The sequence below is a fragment of the Macaca mulatta genome, chromosome 16 (genome assembly GCF_049350105.2).
Source record: "Macaca mulatta isolate MMU2019108-1 chromosome 16, T2T-MMU8v2.0, whole genome shotgun sequence".
NCBI classification, from domain to species: domain Eukaryota; kingdom Metazoa; phylum Chordata; class Mammalia; order Primates; family Cercopithecidae; genus Macaca; species Macaca mulatta.
The window spans coordinates 9,734,097-9,756,424 of NC_133421.1; the positions used below are offsets into that span (position 1 = coordinate 9,734,097).

Sequence of the window (22,328 nt, forward strand, 5' to 3'; positions counted from 1 at the left end):
AGAAGCTCTTCTCTTCCAAATCACTTTCCACCTTTGGCCCTGGTGGCAAAGGGCTGAAATGATGATGAACGACTAGGAGTTCCTAGGAGGTGGACAACTAGGAGTCAGGAGGCCTGGGACCCCAGAGATGAGTACCAGTGAGAAATGACACCAGAGGGCTTCATTGCAGGTCAATGGGCCTGTCACCATCATCCCCACAGCGAGCAAGTCTTTTGTTCCCTCAGCTCCAGCCACAAAGTCAGAACCCAGGTGCTCAGGGCCACCTGTGAATACACATGCCTTGTCCCCAGTCAGAGGAAATATCAATAGTGCCGTGATTTCTTGTTTCCACAGTTTCGCCAAGGCAGGCTGGCACCAGAACACCAAAGGGAAATTATAGTGGTGTAGTGGTTTGTGAATCTGGAGTCCTTGGTTCAATCACAGGGCAAGTAGGGGAGGAGCCAGGACCTAGGCCTTCAGGTTTTTAGCAAGGAAGGACTCTCAGGCCATCCTTGCAGTTCAGTTAACAGGAGGAAGCAAGGGCCCCCAGAGAGCTGGAGTGCTCTGACTCTCGGATGGAAAGGCAGGACAATCGGAGCCTGGGGTTCACGTGAGTCAGGAAAGGGAGCTCTCCACACTGGAATCGCTGTAGCCGAGGAGGTTCTGAGGTGGGAAGAGAAGAAAAACACACATCTCAGGCATGTGGCTTTTAGTTCCTACCCACCATTCTCCTCCCTAACTCCAGAAATTCCCCATCAGTCTCGCATCCCTCTTCCTCCCAGGGACCCATCTATCTGTATCACCATGATCCCCCCATCTCCAACCTTACCTAATGGGACGATCTTAGACGGTTTCCTTTCCAGCTCAAAAGAAAGCACAATAGGTCGGAGGACGGAGGGGCTAGTACAAAGTGTCCAGAGGAACATGGTCATAGGCTCGTCAACCCTGGCTGAGGACTAGAAAAAGAAGGTCAAGGTTAACTAGCTCCTAAATCCTCTGCCAAAAGCCCAGGAATCTGGGTATACTGAGTCCCTCCGTCCCAGCCACATCACACCTCAAGTTGGGCTCCAGGCCCTGCAAACTGCAAGCCCACTCTGCCCGGCACTCGCACGAACTCCAGGAGGGAGGCCCACTCTCTAGGACACAGCCCTAGTGCTGCTGCTACATGGTGATTCCTACAGGTCACCACGGCTTCGGCAGTCCCGTCCTCCACCAGGAGCCTATGGGGAGCAGGGGGAAATACAAACGCCTACAGCAACCCAGTTTGCCAACACCCCGGACCCAACATGCCTCCCTCCCCACTGTTTGCAGTCTTTGGCTCAAAGATTTAGGAGCTTACCCTCATTCATTCGTTCAAAAAATATTCAGCAATTCTCATGAGCCAGGAATTATGCTAATGTAGAAATTGCAGATAGACAAAGTGGTCTAATAAGAAAATGGCACAATGGGTGCCTGCCTTGTGCTCTCACCTGATGGTGGCCTGGCTTACAGATGTCTGTGTAGGGCATGTGGGGCCCAGCCGACTGCACTTTCCCTGGGATGAAGACAGTGGTTGGAAAAGTCCTCTTGGTCCCATCACATCCCTCTGGCACTCCATACCCAGTTCAGCCTGTTCCTTCCCTCCCTTACCTGGGGGCAGATGCTGGTACAATAAGCACACACCCAGAAGAGCTGAAGGCTGAAGACGGAGACGATATGGCAAGAGGTAGTGGCCTGGAATGGGGACTGACCACCCTGCAGAAGTTGAGCCAGGTAGATGTAGGGCAGGGGAACGCTAAATAAATACAGAGAGACAGACACAGGGGTCAAGAAACAGAACAGGCAAAGGGGTTCTGAAAGCAGGGTGGGTCTAGAAGAACATACAGGGCATCAGGATGGGGACAGCAGTGGGTTCCATGCGCTCCTAGAAGCCCCATCCCCTGCCCCCATTTTAATTCCTGATCTCTGATAGTCACTGGTTATTTTTCAGGTTTGAACACCATGATGTTAGCCAAGAAATATTTGCATGTTAGACTGAAAAGCCTTCAAAAGCCTAGAACACTAAATGATTCTGGGTACAATGATAGGCACAGAGCATTTTTTATTTGGGGTAGAGGAGCTCCTCTGACTCAACACATCTTGTTGGGATTGGAGAAGACTGTAGTGATGGCAAAATCTTCAGAACCAGGGATATGTGGGAGATGCAGATGTGAAGCCAGGAAGTTTAGGGGTTGGGGTCTGGGCACTGACCTGATGGTGGTCTCAGGGGGAAAACTCAGGACCTGCACGTAAGTGGATGACCGGAAACAACAATAAACATTGTGAGATCTGCAAGTGGAAGAGGAATAGTTAGTGACCAGGAAGACAAGACAAATTGGGGTAGAAGCTGGGACTCAGAGATCAAGCACCACAGACTGGCCACTCCTCCTGAGGGACATACCCTGGCCATGGCCCTACCAAAGCTAGGGGAAGACTAGGAGGAGGAGCAGACTGCAATACCTCATGAGGGTACTGGGCACAAATGGCAGACTGATATATGGAAAGCTGTATGAAAGAAAAGGGGCCGCTGCAGCAAAGTTAAGCAGAGATGAACATTCCAGAGAGCTACATCGGTAGCAAGAGGAGGCAGGTGACACTACACATCTTCACCTGGAAACCCTTTTCTCCAGCTGGCTAAAGTGGACCCGGGCTCCTGGAAGGAGCCCTAGTGAGGGAGGCAAGTGGGGGTCTTCGATATATACATCCAGGTGAGGGGGGAATTCACAGCCAGCAGTCTCAAGAGCGACGGTTAGCTTCACACACCTTCTCATGGCCCCCGTGTTCCCTACAGAAGGAAGGTGGGTGTTAGTAGGATCTGTGAAGTCCACAAAGGCCCATCACTCTATTTCATACTTTCCCCACAAAGGAAGGTTCAGTACCCAGCTTCATCCAGAGAGAGGCCACAAGGGGTTCACACAGTGTCCGTGACAAAATCTCAGCGGAGAAAGACACCAAGGAATCTGTGAGACTGGAAGGTCAGGGAAATACACTGTGAATGGAGGCATAAGAAAGCACAGAGTGGAGACAGATCCAAGGCAGAAAATGGAACTAAAGTATCTGCTAGAATTTCATATATAAAGTCCTGAAAAGCCCTGAGCTCCGCCACACTGCACACTAAGGGCTTATGGGAAAAAGAGGGTTGTGGCAGATCATTCGAAACCCGCACAAGGTGGCTCACGCCCCTAAATCCCAGCACTTGGGAGACTGAGGTGGGAGCTCGAGACCAGACTGGCCAACATGGCAAAACCCTGTCTCTACTAAAAATACAAAAAAATTAGCTGGGCGTGGTGGCGTGCACCCCTATAATCCTAGCTACTTGGGAGGCTGAAGTGGGAGAATCCTTTGAACAGGGGAAGCAGAGGTTTCAGTGAGCTGAGATCAGGCCATTGCACTCTGGCCTAGGCAACAGAGCAAGACTCTGTCTCAAAAAAAAAAATAACAAAAGAAATACCTACTGCAAAAGAAAATGAAGTCTTCACCAAACCCAGGTAGCTTGCAAGAAGAGAAAGTGGCCAAATTAACCAGAGGGGCTTGGTGGACATTTACTTGTCACTGAGCAGGTCGGTCAGTGAGGATTCAGGCAGTGCCTTGTTTGCATCCAGCACATCTTGGATATCCTGGGAGCTTTCAAGCTCCAGAGTCCAGTTGTCCTGGACAGTGAGGCAGGATGCACAGGCAGCCAACTCCAGAGGACGCCGAGATATGCAGGATGAACCATCCTTCTCAAACAACATTGGTGTCTGCACAGAAATGGGAAGATGACTGTCTGTGAGTGTGTGCTAGTCCAGTGGGAGGTTCACAAAATATTCTGACCCAATTTTGTTCTTTCTGGAACATGGAGAAGGAAGTGTGTCAACACACACAGGCTTTCTGGTATATCTAAGTCCAGCCTTCTTCCAGAAGGCCTAGAGAGTGACCAGGCACTGGCATGCCCTCTTTAGACCCCAACCCCTAAAAAGCTTTCTGGGGAAAGGAATGATGAAGTAGAGCACTCACAGGGGGTCCAGGAGCTACGAGTCGGTACACTTGCCCCGGGTGCAAGAACTCAAACCAGCGGACTGAAGCGCCAAAGAAAATGAGGTGAACCTGTGAGGATGGAGAGCAAAGTGCTGGGGTACCAGCCAGAGACTCAGGGCACAGGTCAGGTCCTGGGTACCTGGAGTCCCAGTTTACCTTCTGATCCTTGTCGTCATTTCCCTGGGGCTCGGGCAGCCCCCATCCAGTCCCCTCCTTCCTCTGGGTGCCCCCAAGCCAGCTCCCCAACACACAGAAACTGAGGGTGGGCTTGGGCACCTCTGGACTTGCTCCTGGAGAGACACAAAAATTCCGCTTCATGAGGGCCTCCTTGTGGCAGAGCAAGAAGAGTCGGCTCTGTCCTAGGTGGGGTCCCTCCGGGCTGGTGGGATCTGTCTGAGGTATTGAGGGTGTTGCTGAATGAAGGGAGGGCCGGGGCACAGGCAGGATCAGGGCATCAGCCAGAAAGAACTGGACATAGACTCTGTTGGGAGAGACAAGAAATAGATTTCTTAGTGATGCAGGCATTGGGTATTTTGGTCCCCAGAGTCCCACTCCTTTCACCAGGCCCTTCCTTCCCCCCAGACTCAGGACAACCACGACCCCAAGCAGCCAACCTGGCCTGCTGCTTCTGGATGAAGCCTGGCACGCTCAGCTCCTTCCAGGAAGGGAAGCTGCTTCTCATGTCCCTCTCTATGATCAGCTGAAACCTCTCTGCCCTCACCAGGCAGCCTAGAGGAAGAAAGTTTTCTATCTTGACAAGAAAGGAGACCTGTGGGGTGGGTTGCGAGGCAGACCATCCTACCGGTCTCACTGCCCATCCCAGGCCAGAGCTGCTGCCCTAACATGACAGGAAAGCCCACACCTGACCCCCACCTTAGAGGGGTGACACCTTCTCTCCAAACTAAGAATGTAGGAGACACAGTTGTAATCCTGGAGTGCGCGTTAGGAGCTATGGTGGAGAAATGCGTGCTGGAAATTCTGGCTAGGGGTCCTCTTGCTCCTGCTCTCCGCCTGCCATACCAGTCTCCCAGAAGTTGTTGATTGACATGTGTCACTTCAGCATCTCTAGTAAATCCCAGCAGACTTTTCCTCCCAGGATCCCCTGGCTGTGAGAACCACCACCCCACCACCATCTTCTTTCCGCATCTGAACTCCAAACCTATCAGCCGTGGGTCACTGAGGGGTTGAGAGTGCTTGGCCAGGAGCAGGCAGGGCAGGGAGCCACTTTGGTCCCGAAGTTGCAGACAACCTTTATGAGATGAAGCTACCAGAACCCCAAGTAAAACCTGCAAGAAGATGAAGGTTGAGTTACCAAATGTTTATTCAGCAAATACTGAGCATCTACTATTTGCCAGATGCTGTATTACATGGTAAAGCTACAAAGTGAACAAAAAAGACATGTCTCTGATTCCAAAGAACTTATATTCAAGTGAGGTAGACAGACATAAAAAAACACACATGCATTCGCACATTTTGTAGAAGAGAAAGGGTACAAATAGAGGTTACAGGTAAGAGGCCATGCGGGATCTCATAGGACACGATGAGACGTTTGATTTTACTTTATATGCACTGGGAGAGGCATGCAAAGAATTTAAGCTGGGCGCAGTGGCTCACACCTGTAATCCTAGCACTTTGGGAGGCCAAGGCAGAAGGATCATTTGAGCTCAGGAGATGGAAATCAGCCTGGCAACATAGAGAGACCCCATCTCTAAAAATCAAAGAATGTAAAAATTAACCCAGGCTGGGTGCAGTGGCTCATGCCTGTAATCCCAGCACTTTGGGAGGCTGAGGCAGGCAGATCACTCAAGTCCAAGAATTCAAGACCGGCCTGGGAAACATGGCAAAATCCCATCTCTACAAAAACACAAAAATTAGCTGGACGTGGTAATGGATGCCCACAGTCCCAGCTACTCGGGAGGCTGAGGTGGGAGGACTGCTTGAGCCCAGGAGGCAAGGTTGCAGTGAGCCAAGATAAAGCCATTGCACTCTAGCCTGGGTGACAGAGCAAGACCCTGTTCCAAAACAATTAAAAAAGAAAATTAGCCAGGGATGGTGGTGAACGCCCGTAGTCTCAGCTACTTGGGAGGCTGAGGTGGGAGGATCACTTGAACCTGGGAGGTCGAGGCTGCAATGAGCCATGATCGTGCCAATGCACTCTAGCCTGGGCTACAGAGCAAGATCCTGTCTCGAAAAAAAGGATTTAAACAAGAGAGTTCTGTAATACAAGTTTCACTTTTTTTTGGACTTCCTTTTTTTTCCTGAGTCTTGCTCTGTTGCCCAGGTTAGAGTGCAGTGGTGTGATCTTGGCTACACTATATCCTTGATTTCTCAGGCTCAAGCGGTCCTACCTCAGCCTCCTGAGTAGCTGGGACCATAGGCACGTGCCACCACACCTAATTAAAACAAAATTTTTGTAGCAACAAGGTCTCTACCCAGGCTGGTCTCAAACTCCTGGGCTCCAGTGATCCTCATGCCTTAGCCTCCCAAAGTGTTGAGATTACAGCCATGAGCCACTGTGCCTGGCATATCCCCCCTTTCTAGTTGCTGCAGAGAGAATGAACTGGAGGGGCCAACAACAGATGAAGTGGTCTGCTTAGAAGGCTAGTGTAGTCAAAATGACAAAAAAATGATAGTAACCGAGACTAGGGTCGTGGCAATAAGGATGACAAAAAAAGGAAGTCCCCTGAGTCCTGCAAGGGCCCCCCTTACCTGGGCTGGGTGGAAGGCAGAGGGCAGCAGACAGAGCCAGGACCAAGCCAGGCGGCGATTGAGTTGGCAGCTGGACAGGTGCGAGGCCTCCGGGAAGGGCAGAAGGGCCTTAGGGTCAAAGGAGGCCCAGGCCTTACGCTGTCCTTCCTCTTTCAGGGCGGCCAGAGTGGGGAAGGAGGAGGGAGTCTGCAGCCGAGTGTACTGTCAAGGAGGGAAGAAAAACCGGGAGTGTGTCCCGTGGGCCCCAGGCGTCCTCCGGTGTTCTGCCACCATCCTTCCCCCACATCCTCATACTTTCTGGAGGGGACAGTGATGTGGCTCTTCAAGGATCTCACTGTGTGGATTCCGAAGAGGGCTGCCTGGCGGAGCTAGAAGATCCAGGGTAGGAGCCAGGAGTTGCAGTCCCAGGCCGGGGCTCCCAGGAGAGGAATGCTGCAGGAACTGGTGGTGTCTCAGCACATGGGGACACAGCCTTGGCCAGGAAAAGCAGCGCAGTCACTTCCCCTGAAGAGCCTGTCTCTTCAAGAATCCCGCTCTCCTTGCCAAGGAAGTGTGCTACTCCCCTGCCTCCCCGCCCTGGGCCCTCAGCCTCCTCACTTGCAGGCCAGCTCCTCCAGGGCCTTGGTAGCCCACAGGTAGAGGGGAAGTCCTAACTGACGTTCCCACACCAACTGCTCATACAGGGAGGCCCCGTAGGCTTGACGGGATGAGTGAGTCCCAGGCTTCTGACGAGAGAAGCTTTGAAGCAGAACGGCGCCACGGAGGCAGGGGGCGAGCACTGGCCTTCTTGTCCCCCCACCCACTGACTGGAGCAGGTGAACATCCTGGAGCTGGGGGAAAGCAGAGAAAATGAAAAAGCAGAGATGAAGCCCCCAACTCAATGAACCCAGGAAATGTTCACTGCACTTTGCCACTGCCTGGGTTCCAGGAAGAAGGAAAACAATTTCTCCCACGTGGGCTGGCCTTGCTTTCCATTACAACCCACGCCCACTGCGGTCAGCCTTCATCTCCCATGAACTCCACTCAGTCTTGCTGTGGGCTGGGTGGCTCCAGGATGAACAGACATGGCTGAGGCTTCTCACCAGGTCGCCTGAGATCATCCCAGCCCCAGACCTGTGCTTCAGCCATCTCCTCCTCCAGGTGAAAGGCCCTTCTGTAAAGGAGATGCTCTGGCCACAACTCCTCCTCACAGTGCCCAAGACTCTACTCCTTTTTGATGTAAACTTCTGTCCAAGTTATCCTGAACAAAAGTGACCCCCAAGACACACTTTTTATTTCTGTATTTCTAGATAACCACCCTGCTGCAGAAAAGGAGCCCATGAAGGTAAGAGAAGCTGCAGAGGTCTCTTTTCGTTATCAGCCCTAATCTCACATACCTGCAGACACACTCCTGGTCGCATCACCCGCCTGAGGCCACGGAACTGCTGGTAGGCAAGGCAGAGCCCCAGCTGCCCATCCAGCTCATAGACGCCAGCGGGCTCATTCAACACACCAGTCACTGCTCCCTGCAAACAGGCCGAGGTCCAGTTGACCGCTATTTTCTTCCTCTTTGAAGACCCCCATTTCCGGCCCCTCAAGCTCTAGGGTCTCTCCCTGTGCTCACCGAATAGGACAGGAGTCTAGAATACCGGACAAGACCTTTTGGATCCTTCTCGTCCTCGGAAACGCTGGGCATGGGGAGTGGTTTGGGATCAGTCTCTAAGAGGGGTCCTTCCAGCTCCAGTTCCAGCTCCTGCACACATTCTGGTTTCAGCAGCAACAAACGGGAGGACTGACTGGTCATCCAAACATGGTGGCGCTGACCACGGATCTTGGACACTCGCAGTTCTGTCAGCACATAGGCTGTACCAGGCCGAAGGGCTCTGTGCCACACCAGCTGGGCAGGGACCTGGCTTGTGCAGACACAGGCAATGTGGCACAAGAGACCCCAACACTGCCGCTCTGCCAGAGTCCCTTTCCCTCACGATTTGAACTCAGAGACCTGCCCCCTGTGAATCTCTCCTTACTTCTCTATCTTCCTTATGTCTACCAACTAAATCTTAGCGTCTCTCCTCTCACAGGAGATGCCAAATATTTCCTAACCACTTCCCCAACATATAAACCATCCCTAAAACTTCCTTCAAAACACATACATATTCCATTGAGAAAAGTGTGCCCTATCCCACCCCATAACACACAAACAACATTCATTCATGTAATCCATATGTATTCAGTAGATATGTATCCAGTATTGGGACTGATATCAAGGGAAGTATGATAAACTCTTCTTCTCCAACATACCGAGACCCTATTTCTACAAAATACACATATTTTTAATTTTTTTATAAAAAAGAAAAGAAACATTATTCAGATACTTATATGTCATAAAACAATGGTTAGAATAAAAATTAATGATTTACAATTTCTACCTTGGGTACTATGCTCAGTACCTGGGTAAAAGGATGGATCATACCCCAAACCTCAGAATCACAAAATATCCCCAGCTAATAAACAAGCACATGCACCTGAGTCTAAAAGCTGAAATTATGAAAATAAAATTGTACCAGTTGATGCAAAAAGAGTCAACAGTAAGTACCAAGTTGTTGTTTTTTTTAATGCCTGTATTCAATGTCTCAATGGTATTAAGATGAGCGATTTCTTTGGTCATCTTCCACAAGTCAGTGTGGCAGTTTTTTAAAAGGTCACATACAATCTAAGAGCTGTGTGCTCAAGTGAACTGCAAAGCGGAAAGTCTATTTCCTCTATGCACAAACATTTCCTGGAACCTTCTCCCAACAGCGCTACTCCAGAAAACAGCTTTCCCCAGCTGTCCTCCTTTCCTACATGGCTTCTCCTACGATGTTATCTTTCCTATTGAAAGTTCTAACACCCTCCCCCACTTCCATGGCTGAAATGACCCCAATCCTCACCTGCACGATGACAGACACGTGGGTGACAGCTGGGGGTGATCTACCAAGAGACAGGATGAAGTAAGCTTTCTGCTTACTTTTCACCAGAGCACTCAGTCGAACCAGATTCCCAGCCAGGTTTCGCTGCACACCTCTGAGCTTGTTTCTAAGAAGGAAGAAAAAGCCTGTAATCCCAGCTACTCAGGAGGCTGAGGGAGGAGAATCACTTGAACCTGGAAGGCAGAGGTTGCAGTGAGCTGAGATCACGCCATTGAACTCCAGCCTGGGCGGCAAGAGTGAAACTCCATCTCAAAAAAAGAAAAAAAAAAGCAGCAGTCATCTTTATTTCTCTTCTTTTTCCCTATAAGTGCTGTCCCTTCCACAGTAAAGAATAACCTGGTAGTGATATAAAATGTCCACAGCCCAAAGCTAGGTATGCTAAAAACCTTCAAAATTCTCTTGCCCCCATTAGATAAGGCACAGATCCCTTGAAAAACCTTCTCTTTACCTTCTTAACATTCAAAGCTCACCATTCCCTTGATTTGGAACATTCCGTCTATATTACTATCAATGCCCTTCTTTCTCTCCCTCCACTGACCCAACATCAGCCTCCGATTTCACAGTGTCCCCGTCATGCCTAGAGGGGGAACTTACCTGAGCCTGAGCAGGCGGGAAGCACTCTCTGGGTAGAGGACAGGGATAGGAGTGAGCGGGCCAGGACTGACGGTCAAAGGAAACACTGGCACAGGGGCATCCCACAGCTCCAAGTGCCCCTCCCCTGAGGAATTCCACCTGGCAGGAGGGAGGTAACTCCAATGGGGGAACAGAAAAAGATGGCCCAACCAAGAAAGGTCCAGGTCGATGAGCTAAAAAAGACCAAGAGCAAGGGTTAATCAGGACCTTAGCACCCTATCCACCCACCTCCCCGCCTGTTTCCTCAGAGACTTAATTGTCTTGATCCTTGGACACCATTCTTGTCAGGATCTGAGGCATGTGACCTCCACCTTCCACTCACCTCACAGCTCAGGACGCCAGTGTTATCTCTCACATAGAGGCTTCCGTTCCTGCACTCTTGTTCCAAGTCCCCTGGTAGGTCTGTTAGTGTCCCTAAAAGCAACAGCTGCTCTCGGGGCAGGGGGTTCCCATTTGGTCCAGCCTCTTGGGCCCAGGCCTGGTATGCAGTACTGCTCCAGGACAGATGGCTACAGCATGGGAGATGCTGGTGAGTCTTGAGGTCCTGTACTGAGACGAAGCTGTAGAGTGAAGGGAACAGAGGTCCTGCAAAGACAGGTCCAAGCCTAGTAGGTAACCCTCAACCCTGACAAACCCTCAAGAGCCCAAGGAAAGGTTGCAGGGGAACATGGACTAAGAGGTGAGTTTGATTAAAGGGGTAAAACCTGGGGCTAAAGGCCTAAGAAAATAAGGATGCAGGTTGGCACAGTGGCTTGCACCTGTAATCCTAGCACTTGGAGAGGCCGAGGCGGGTGGATTACCTGAGGTCAGGAGTTTGAGACCAGCTTGGCCAACATAGTGAAACCCCATCTCTACTAAAAATACAAAAAATTAGCTGGGCATGGTGGTGGGCACCTGTAACCCCAGCTTCTTGGGATGCTGAGGCAGGAGAATTGCTTGAACCCAGGAGATGGAGGTTGCAGTGAGCCAAGATCATGCCATTGCACTCCAGCTTGGGCAACAGAGTGAGACTCTGTCTCAAAAAAAAAAAGGAAAGAGAAAATAAGGATGGGATCTGAGTCCAATTTTGTGCTGAACAATATCTTCAACAAGATGGTGCCAGGGAGAGGACCCAGAGAAATGAAATAGGAATGCATGAGCGGCCTGAGGAAATGAATGTGTGTGGAGAACACTTTGTAAATAACAAAGGCAATTCTCTTGAAAGCATCTCAGCTCTTAGCTCCAGAGAGAACTTAATGGGACCGCTTAAGCATCTAAGGGTCCAACTACAAAGGAACTTGGAACTGACGCCAGCCAAGTTCCTTTCTAGTCTAGAATAGCACAGTACTAGAGACTAGGGGGGAAGCTGAGGCTGAGATGTAGGTGTTGGATGTGATACAAATAATAGTTAAATTATCAAATTTGTGATAAATTCACCTTTCTATAATACCATTATTCTTGCTTGCATTCCCCTGATTTTTTTTTTTTTTTTTTGAGACAGAGTCTCACCCTTTCGCCCAGGCTGGAGGGAAATCAAGACCGAAATCTTGAACCCTCTCCAGACGGGGTTTCACCATGTTGGCCAGGCTGGTCTTGAACTCCTGACCTCAGGTGATCCATCTGCCTCAGCCTCCCAAAGTGCTGGGATTACAGGCATGAGCCACTGTGCCCGGCCCCCATGACTTTTTTTCAGTGGAAATGAAAAGGATCGAGTTATAAAACATCACAATTAATCCTCCCTGTCGGACTCAAGAACATTATGCACAAATGAGTATTAAAGAGAGAGAATGGGCCAGGCGCGGTGGCTCATGCCTGTAATCCCAGCACTTTGGGAGGCCGAGGTGGGCAGATCATGAGGTCAGGAGATCGAGACCATCCTGGCGAACATGGTGAAACCCCGTCTCTACTAAAATACAAAAAAATTAGCTGGGTGTGGTGGCGGGCGCCTGTAGTCTCAGTTTCTAGGGAGGCTGAGGCAGGAGAATGGCGTGAACCCGGGAGGCGGCGGAGCTTGCAGTGAGCGGAGATCGCGCCACTGCACTCCAGCCTGGGCGATAGAGTGAGACTCTGTCACAAAAACAAAAAAAAAAAAAAAAAGGGAGAGAGAATGCTGTTCTAGAAGGCCACTCCCCTTCTGCATCTGGTCTCTTTCCCTAATGGATTTGGAGAAGACACAGGGCAAAGACAGAAACTAACACATGTTGGCCCCTGCCATGCACACTATACTATACTGAGTCTGGTCAGGCTCAATATTGAATGTCCTTCTCCCCAAAACTCTGTAAACATCATCAATGGAGAAAGTCAGAGGCTTAGTACACAGAGGCATGGGTGGCAAAGCCAGGCGTGTCTCATTCAAAAGTCCATGTTCTTTCTCTGTGTTTTCCTACTTATCTGAAGTCCCAAGAAAAAGCAACCAGAGAGAAGTGTCTCTTTTTTTTTTTTTTTTTTTGAGACAGAGTCTCGCTATGTCGCCCAGGCTGGAGTGTAGTGGCGTGATCTCGGCTCACTGCAACCTCCATCTCCTGGGTTCAAGCAATTCTCCTGCCTCAGCATCCCAAGAAGCTGGGATTACAGGCACCTACCACCATGCCTGGCTAATTTTTTGTATTTTCAGTAGAACAAGGTTTCACCATGCTGGCCAGGATGGTCTCAAACTCCTGACCTCGTGATCTGCCCATCTCAGTCTCCCAAAGCGCTAGAATTACAGGTGTGAGCCACTGCACCCAGTCAAAAAAAGTAATCTTAAGTGTTACGGACGTGGACAAGAATTATAGGAAAAGAAAGGAAAAACAGTCCAGTGAAATAAAATGATAAAAAGGAAAAAACATAACCCGTGTACAAGCACCCTCAGAAATTACTTTGGAATTAGGCCAAGCACAGTGGCTCATGCCTGTAATCCCAGCACTCTGGGAGGCCGAGGAGGGAGGATCACCTGAGGTTAGGAGTTTGAGACCAGGCTGGCCAACATGGTAGAAACACCATCTCTACCAAAAATACAAAATTAGCCAGGCATGGTGGCAAGCGCCTGTAATCCCAGCTACTTGGAAGGGTGAGGCAGGAGAATTGCTTGAATCTGGGAGGCAGAGGTTGCAGTGAGCAGAGATCGCGACACTGCACTCCAGCCTGGGCCACTGCACTCCAGCCTGGGCCACAAGAGCAAAACTCCGTCTCAAAAAAAAAAATTACTTTGGAATTAACAAAACAAAAATATCATTTAATACCTACCAAATAGGCAAAAATAAATAAAAATAATTTTTAACCAAGGTAAACACAGGCTCAAGATATGCATATACACTATCGGCCAGGCACGGTGGCTCATGCCTATAATCCCAGCACTTTGGGAGGCTGAGGTGGGCAGATCACCTGAGGTCAGTAGTTCGAGACCAGCTTGGCCAACATGGCGAAACCCCATCTCTGCAAAAATACAAAAATTAGCCAGGTGTGATGTCAGACATCTGTAATCCCAGCATCTTGGAAGGCTGAGACAGAAGAATCACTTGAACCTGGGAAATGGAACTTGCGGTGAGCTGAGATGATGCCATTGCACTCCAGCCTGGGTGACAGGGCGAGACTCCGTCTCAAGAAACAAAAAACAAACAAACAACCACAAACAAAAAAAGAAGTATAATGTTAAGCACAAAAAGCAAATAGGGGCTCGGTGCAATGGTTCACACCTATAATCCCAGCACTCTGGAAGACCGAGATGGGGGATCACCTGAGGTCAGGAATTCGAGACCAGCATGGTCAATGTGGTGAAACCCTGTCTCTACTAAAAAATACAAAAATTAAGTTGCATCTGGGGTGCCTTTAGGATTCAGCACCATGGCGGAAGAAGACATTGAGACCAAAAGCAAGAACTACAAGACTGCCCCTTTTGACAGCCGCTTCCCCAACCAGAACCAGACCAGGAACTGCTGGCAGAACTACTTGGACTTCCACCACTGTCAGAAGGCAATGACCGCTAAAGGAGGCGCTATCTCTGTGTGCGAATGGTACCAGTGTGTGTACCAGTCCCTCTGCCCCACATCCTGGGTCATAGACTGGGACGACCAACGGGCTGAAGGCACGTTTCCTGGGAAGATCTGAACTGGCTGCACCTCCCTCTCCTCTGTTCTCCGTCCTTCTCCCAGGATGGTGAAGGGGGACCTAGTACCCAGTGACCCCCACCCTGGGATCCTAAATCATCTCTTACCTGCTAATAAAAACTGATTGGAAGAGTGAAAAACAAACAAACAAACAAACAAAAATTAGCTGGTATGGTGGCGCATAGTTCCAGCTACTCAAGAGGCAGGATAATCACTGGAACCCAGGAGGCAGAGGTTGCAGTGGGCTGAGATCGTGCCACTGCACTCCGGCCTGGGCAACAGAATGAGACTCCGTCTTAAAAAAAAAAAAAAAAAAAAAAGGCAGGCCAGGCACAGTGGCTCATGCCTATAATACCCTGGGAGACCACAGTAGGAGGACTGCTTGAGCCTAGGGGTTCAAGACCAATGTGGCATGCACCTGTGGTCCTAGTTATATGGGAGGCTGAGGCAGGAGAACTGCTTGAGCCCAGGAGGTAAAGGCTGTGAGCCATGTTTGCACCACTGCACTAGAGCCTGGGGGACAGAGCGAGACCCTATCTCAAAAAAAAAAAAAAGAAAAACAAATTGCAGAGGGTATTTAAATAGGGTATGGTACCATTTATTTAAGGTCTACATGTGTGCAAAACTCTACATTATATTGCTTAAGGATAGATGCATGTGTAGTAAAAATATTAACATATTTATTGGAATAATATATCCCATCTACAAGATAGTGATACTTTTTTTTTTTTATATGGAGTTTCATTCTTGTCGCCCAGCTGCAGTGCCATGGTGCGATCTCGGCTCACTGCAACCTCTGCCTCCCGGGTTCAAGCGATTCTCCTGCCTCAGCCTCCCGAGTAGTTGGGGATTTTACAGGCAACCACCACCATGCCCGGCTAATTTTTGTATTTTTTTTTAGTACAGACAGTGTTCCACCATGTTGGCCAGGCTGGTCTTGAACTGCTGACCTCAGGTGATCCACCCGCCTCGGCCTCCCGAAGTGTTGGGATTACAGGTGTGAGCCACTGTGCCTGGCCGATAGTGATTACTTCGAGGCAATAAATAGGCTTCTTTTGCAGGACTTGTCATAGCCTCTAATATGTTAATAAACCCTATGACTCTCCCAGCGAAGTTTTATCATATTCAATTTCCCTCACACTTACTTAGCTATGAACCCCTTTTATTGTGCTTTACTAACATTGCCTAGAACACTTTTGGAAATGATAGTGTAGAAAAAAAATGTGTATATATACGTATATCTACACATTACGTATATATACACATATGTATATATACGTAATGTGTAGATATACGTATATATACATAAATATACACACATACACACACACACACACACACACACACACACACACACACACACACACACACCCTCGGAAGCCCTAAAACTCACATCTTAAACACAATGATCTGCACTTGGTAATGTCAAACAGCTCTCTGTATCTTTGTTTCCTAATACACAAAATAAAGATAATGCTAGCCTCTTTCCCCACTTTGAGAGTTCTTTTTCTAAATTTTCCTCTCTCTTCGCCTCTTCTTCTCCTTTTTTTTAATCTTAAGCCAATTCGGGAGAACTTTAGGAAAAGGAAAGCTTGATAGTGTTAGAACAGAAAAGCTCTGCAGAAGCGGTATGTTTAGACTACCTTGTCCTCTGCTCTCTCTCACTTGCCCTTTTTCTAACTATAGAACCTTAATTTTCAATCATGAATTCAGTACCCGCCCCTGCCCAGCCCCCACAACCGCCACCTGTCCTTACCTATAGCTGAGGGGCAGCGTAGAACCTTGATTCCTTCCCTGGGACAACCAGACAGTCTTCACACAATCAATTACCAATGGAGTCAACTGGACATGAGGCTGCTTGACAGCTGGACACAGGGTCTTTTGGATGAAGACCTGAGCATCCTCAAGCCAGGCTTGTTCCTGAGGAAAGTGAATTTAGTTAAATCCTCTTGACTATCCGGCCCACCAAGGAAACTTGGGAAGAATAAAGGACTAGAAAAAAATATCCAGGCCGGGTGCAGTGGCTCACGCCTGTAATCCCAGCACTTTGGGAGGCTGAGGCAGGCAGATCACCTGAGGTTAGGAGTTCAAGACCAGCCTGACCAACACGGTGAAACCCTATCTCTACTAAAAACACAAAATTAGCCAGGGGTGGTGGTGCACACCTGTAATCCCAGCTACTTGGGAGGCTGGGACAGGAGAATTGCTTGAACCTGGGAAGCAGAGGTTGTAGTGAGCCAAGATTGAGCCATTGCACTCCAGCCTGGGCAACAAGAGCGAAACTCCGTCTCAAAAAGAAAAAGAAAAGTATATCCAGAGGGCACATGAAATGAAGATCAAAAGTAAAGGAGTTTAGAACTTGAAGAAACCTTAGAAGTCTTAGTCCAGCCATACCATAGATAGCTGGCCATCCAGTTTTGGTCTTGCCCCTTTCTCTAATAAACTTGTACTCATCCCATCTTACATGGAATCTGGTTCTAAAGTCAGTATGTTGAAAAGCGAGAATGGACAAAAACATTGTTGAACAATCCTTTAAATTGTTCATAAAGAAGAGGACAGGCTAGGTGCAGTGGCTCCTGCTTGTAATCCCAGCACGTTGGGAGGCTAAGGCGGGTGGATTGCTCGAGTCCAGGAGTTCAAGAACAGCCTGGACAACATGGCGAAATCACATCTCTACAAAAATACAAAAAGCCAGGTGTGGTGGCACACACCTGTGTTTCCAGCTACTCGGGAGGCTGAGGTGCGAGGATCACCTGAGCCTGGAGCGGTTGAAACTTCAGTGAACCCGGATGGCGCCACTGCAGTCTGGCCTGGGTGACAAAGCGAGACACTGTCTCAAAAAAACCAAAACCAAAAATGAATAGGACATAGTGCCATACTATGTATAAGTGCCTAATAGTGGACAGTACATAAAAAGGATATAGGCAGAGTATAATTTTTAATCATTTTTTAATTCAAATATATGCATTTCCCACAAGCTAAATATATGCAAGATACAACCTCACTTGATTTGTTTCCTGTTGTCTTTTTTTTTTTTTTTTTTTTGAGGCGGAGTCTTCACTCTGTCGCCCAGGCTGGAGTGCAGTGGCACCATCTCGGCTCACTGCAAGCTCCGCCTCCCGGGTTCGCGCCATTCTCCTGCCTCAGCCTCCCAGTAGCTGGGACTACAGGCGCCTGCCACCGCGCCCGGCTAATTTTTTTTTTTTGTATTTTAGTAGAGACGGGGTTTCACCGTGTTAGCCAGGATGGTCTCGATCTCCTGACCTCGTGATCCGCCCATCTCGGCCTCCCAAAGTGCAGGGATTACAGGCGTGAGCCACCGCGCCCGGCCTCCTGTTGTCTTTTCAGCAAAGGTGTGGGCTTCCTGAGGAGGATACAGACTATCTTTGTATACCTGACACAGATTCTGGACACATAGTTGCCATTATATGTAGATAACTTTAGGAAAAAGGACCAGTTTGGCCTCCTCCCAGTGCCAGGCAGCTTTAACACACTTGGCAGTAGGTCCTTTATCCTTCTCCCTTAATGCTACTTCTAAGCCATTACAGCTCCTTCCCTGGTCCTCCAAGGTTCATATACTAACATCCTGGTCAATCTTTCACATTCTTTCTTTTTTTTTTTTTTTTGAGATGGAGTCTTGGTCTGTCGCCCAGGTTGGAGTGCTGTGGCGCGATCTCGGCTCACTGCAATCTCCGCCTCCCGGGTTCAAGTGATTCTCCTGTCTCAGCCTCCCAAGTGGCTGGCATTACAGGCGTCCACCACCATGCCCAGCTAATGTTTTATATTTTTAGTAGAGACGAAGTTTCACCATGTTGGCCAGGCTGGTTTCGAACTCCTGAACTCAAGTGATCTGCCCGCCTCAGCCTCCCAAAGTGCTAGGATTACACACGTGAGCCACCGCGCCCGGCCCTGCCCTTCACATTCTTCTAATCTTAAGGAGCTTGAAAAGAGCTAGAAAAGCCAGTCTTAACCTAAATGCCCATCAACAGTAGACTGGATAAAGAAAATGTGGTACATATATACCATGGAATACTATGCAGCCACAAAAAAGAATGAGATCATGTCCTCTGCTACAACATGGATACAGTTGGAGACCATCATCCTTAGCAAACTAACCCAAGAACACAAAACCAAATACTGCATGTTTGTTCCCACTTATAACTGGGAGCTAAATAACAAGAACACATGAACACAAAGAGGGAAATAACAGACACTGGGGCCTACTTGAGGGTGGGAAGAAACAGATCGGAAAAAATACCCATCAAGTACTATGCCTAGTATAGGGGTGACGAAATAATCTCTATACCAAACCCCCGTGACATGAGGCTACCTACATAATAAACCTGCGCATGTCCCCCGAATCTAAAATAAAAGTTAAAAGGAAAAAAAAACAAGGCTTCAAGTTTTAGATGTCTTCAACATCCTTATGGACAGTCCTACAACTGACCTTCAGCCCACCTCAGCCAAACACTCATTCAAGGTCAGAGTTGTAGAAATTAGACCAAATCACCATTCAGAGTTGCCTCACCAGCATCATCAAAGTTCCGACTCTCACGCTTTTTGTCTTCCTCTCCCAGTATTCTTTTGTAGTTCCGTTTCTTGGATGGCCTGTCCTTTGCTTGGTGCACTGAATACTATTGTCTCTCAAAGTGATCTCATGGCCATAAGGTGAAATTACCTAAGTTTTGTTAAAAAGGTAAATTCATGTTTTCATCTACTGAGTAAAAATGGAGCAGACTGGATGTGGTGGCTCTCGCCTGTAATCCCAGCACTTTGCGGGGCCAAGGTAGATCGCTTGAGCCCAGGAGTTCACCACTAACATGGGCAACAAGGCAAAGACCCGTCTCTACAAAAAACAGAAAAATTAGCTGGGCATGCTGGCTCGTGCCTGTAGTCCCAGCTACTCAGGAGGCTGAGGTGAGAGGATCACCTGAGCCTGGCAAGGTTGAGACCAGCCTGGGCAACATGGTGAAACTCTAAAACAATTCAAAATTAGCCGGGTTAGCTGGGCGTGGTAGCACAGCCGGTAGTCCCAGCTACTTGGGAGGCTGAGATGGGAGGATTGCTTGAGCCCAGGGAGGTTGAGGCTGCAGTGAGCAGTGATGGTGCCACTGCACTCTAGCCTGGGTGACAGAGTTAAGACCTTGTCTCAAAAAAAAAAAAAAAAAAAAAGAGGGAGGAAGACCCAGATTAATACAGGCTGAAGTTTAAGAACACAATATGCTTTCCCACAATTATCTCAACCACTGCATGGGTTTAATAGCCATGGCCAGATGATGATTGTTCCTGCATGTCTACTTTAGCTGAGAACTCATTCCTGAGCTTTAGTCTTATCCATCTGCCAGACTCTCCATGGCCAACCCACAGGCAGCACACATGCCCAATGCTGAACCTTTCACAAAACCCTCTCCTTATCTACAACTCTTCTGGTGTTATGTTCACTAACTTAGCAAACAGTACCCTTAACCAAATAGTTCTTCTATCCTGAAACCTAGGTGTCCTCCTTAACTCCTTCCTTTCCCTACATAAGTCCCAGTCCTGGCTAGGTGCGGTAGCTCACGCCTGTAATCCCAGCATTCTGGGAGGCCGAGGCGGGCAGATCACGAGGTCAGGAGATCAAGACCATCCTGGCTAACATGGTGAAACCCCGTCTCTACTAAAAAAAAATAATAATAAAAATTAGCTGAGCATGGCGGCACGTGTCTATATGCCTGTAATCCCAGCTGGGAGGCTGAGGCAGGAGAATCGCTTGAACCTGGGAGGCAGAGGTTGCAGTGAGCCGAGATCGCCTCATTGCACTCCAGCCTGGTGACAAAGCTAGACTCCGTCTCTCAAAAAAAAAAAAAAAAAAAAAAACCCAAACCCAATCCTTTAGATTGTATTTTCTTAACATCTTTTTATTTATTTATTTATTTATTTATTTATTTATTTGAGATGGAGTCTGGCTCTGCCGTCCAGGCTAGAGTGCAGTGGCGCGATCTCGGCTCACTGCAACCTCCACTTCCCAGGGTCAAGCGATTCTCCAGCCTCAGCTTCCCCAGCAGCTGGGATTACAGCTGGGATTACAGGCGTGTGCCACCACACCCAACCTTCATGTTAAAGTCGTTGCTCAGCAAGAGGTAGAACACTGTCAGTTCTGACCCCTCCACCACCATTCAATTGAACTTTTGAGTTTTTCAGACACCTGCTCTATCCTCCTGCCTTTGAACATGTATCTGCTTCCGTCCTGAAACCCCTTCCGGCGCTTTTTTTTTTTTTTTTTTTTTTTTTTTTTGTCGGAGTCTCGCTTTGTTGCCCAGGCTGGAGTGCAGTGGCACAATCTCAGCTCACTGTAACCTCCGTCTCCCAGGCTCAAGCGATTCTCCTGCCTCAGCCTTCTAAGTAGCTGGGATTACAGGTGCGCGCCACCACGCCCGGCTATTTTTTGTATTTTTAGTAGAGATGGGGTTTCACCATGTTGGTCAGGCTGGTCGCCAACTCCTGACCTCAAGTGATTCGCCCGCCTCGGCCTCCCAAAGTGCCGGGATTATAGGCGTGTGCCACTACACCCGGCCCCTTTTGGCGCTTTTTGCCTTCTACACGCACTTCGGGTCTCAGACGCTTTTTCTTATTATGATTGCCCTTTTCCCCTACAGCTCCGTCAAGGGTCTTCTCCAGGAACCCACAGCCCCACAGTTACCCCATTAACCTGCTCCTGGTTTCCCACCGGGCTTAAACCCTAGAGAGTGCACGGAGGCCAGTTTAAGGCTCACAGTGGGCGCCGCGTGCATGAGGGAATAAACATTCGCAGAACCAGTAAGAGGTAGGAGCCGACCGACTCACAACCCCCTCACCCATGGTCCGGACGCGGCCAGCGAGCCCACAGAGACAAGGCAAAGGAAATAGGAAGAAAAAGAATATCTGTGACAAACAAGAAAAAAGGAACAAGGGACGAATAGCAGCACTCACAGAGGAAGAGACCTGAGCCCCGCCAACCGCCATGATGCGCCGGAGCTCCGCCTCCGGGAGGTGCGGATGCTCGTGGGGGGGGGCCCTCGGTGACGTCACCGGTGGGCGGGTCTCGTCGCCACCTCCAGCTCCTTCTCGCTGCTTACCACCTCGCACCCTGGAGACTGCGAGGCGCCTCGGTGCACCATCCCAACTCCCGATACCCCTGTCTCTTTTCTCTTTTTTTTTTTTTTTTTTTTTTTTTTAAGACGAAGCCTGGCTCTGTCGCCCAGGCTGGAGTGCAGTGGCGCGATCTCGGCTCACTGCAACCCCCGCCTCCCAGGTTAAAGCGATTCTCCGGCCTCAGCCTCCTGAGTAGCTAGGATTACAGGTTTCCCCATGTGGCCAGGCTGGTCTCAAACTCCTGACTTCAGTGATTCACCCGCCTCAGCCTCCCAAAGTGCCTGGATTACAGGCGTGAGCCACCGCCCCTGGCCCTCTCTGATTTTTTTGAAACGGGGTCTCACTCGATCGCCCGGGCTGGAGTGCAGCGGCGCCATCTCGGTTCACTACAGCTTCGACCTCCCGGGCTCAAGCGATCCTCCCACCTCAGCCCACCGAGTGGCTGGGATCACAGGCGTGCACCGCCACACCCGGCTAATTTTTGTGTTTTTCATTAGAGACAGGGTTTCGCATTGTTGCCCAGACTGGTCTCGAACCCCTGGGCTCAAGCGATCCGCCCGCCTCGGGCTCCCTAAGTGCTCGGATTACAGGCGGGAGCCACCGCGCCCAGCCTCCGTCTCCCTTCTAAGTGACATCCTGTCCGGCATCCCGCAGGCCTTCACATGGATGGGGTGGGAGAGCTCAGGAACTCAAACACAGCCCGCCTGGTGGATGACTTCTAAGCATCTTTCAGTCACTTTGATCTTGCCAAGCAGAGAAGCGCTTCCTCGTAATGCCTCCAAAGTACACCTTTCACATGCTTGCGTTATAGCCTTAAATAACTGATGTCATTACTTAACTGTCCCCGCGT

General features: G+C 49.3%; 1 protein-coding gene and 1 pseudogene across 14 annotated transcripts; one reads left to right on the plus strand and one right to left on the minus strand.

Moving 5' to 3' along the window:
• Positions 1 to 141: 141 nt before the first annotated feature.
• On the minus strand, positions 142 to 21,365 carry CTC1 (CST telomere replication complex component 1). Of its 13 annotated transcripts, none has more exons than XM_077970236.1 (24): positions 21,317 to 21,365; positions 18,897 to 19,046; positions 16,125 to 16,288; positions 10,627 to 10,864; positions 10,266 to 10,477; positions 9,633 to 9,672; positions 8,327 to 8,611; positions 8,100 to 8,228; positions 7,321 to 7,553; positions 7,018 to 7,195; positions 6,724 to 6,924; positions 5,174 to 5,300; positions 4,629 to 4,743; positions 4,171 to 4,495; positions 3,994 to 4,083; positions 3,544 to 3,737; positions 2,877 to 2,965; positions 2,608 to 2,782; positions 2,209 to 2,286; positions 1,609 to 1,753; positions 1,449 to 1,513; positions 1,034 to 1,199; positions 809 to 935; positions 142 to 642 (listed from the first exon to the last, which is right to left on the minus strand). In XM_077970236.1, the coding sequence occupies exons 1-24, from the start codon at positions 21,347 to 21,349 to the stop codon at positions 503 to 505; spliced, it is 3,699 nt and encodes a 1,232-aa protein (XP_077826362.1). In that variant the 5' UTR covers positions 21,350 to 21,365; the 3' UTR covers positions 142 to 502. The 13 variants fall into 13 exon arrangements, 12 of the variants coding, with proteins under 12 accessions (XP_077826362.1, XP_077826364.1, XP_077826361.1 ...); XM_077970238.1 differs by having other exon boundaries at positions 8,327 to 8,455; positions 9,633 to 9,777; XM_077970235.1 differs by having other exon boundaries at positions 9,633 to 9,777.
• LOC717143 (cytochrome c oxidase subunit 6B1 pseudogene) lies at positions 14,073 to 14,683 on the plus strand (annotated as a pseudogene). The gene has a single exon (XR_001440256.3). The product of XR_001440256.3 is annotated as a cytochrome c oxidase subunit 6B1 pseudogene (transcript).
• Positions 21,366 to 22,328: the final 963 nt, after the last annotated feature.

Excerpts from the sequence above, each read along its gene's own strand:
- CTC1 (XM_077970235.1), bottom strand. The coding sequence starts at position 21,349 with ATGGCGGTTGGCGGGGCTCAGGTCTCTTCCTCT. Across the intron at positions 8,229-8,326 it reads CTAGACTCCTGTCCTATTCG|GGAGCAGTGACTGGTGTGTT; the intron begins GTGAGCACAGGG and ends GCCTGTTTGCAG. Across the intron at positions 936-1,033 it reads GGCCTGGAGCCCAACTTGAG|TCCTCAGCCAGGGTTGACGA; the intron begins GTGTGATGTGGC and ends TTCTTTTTCTAG.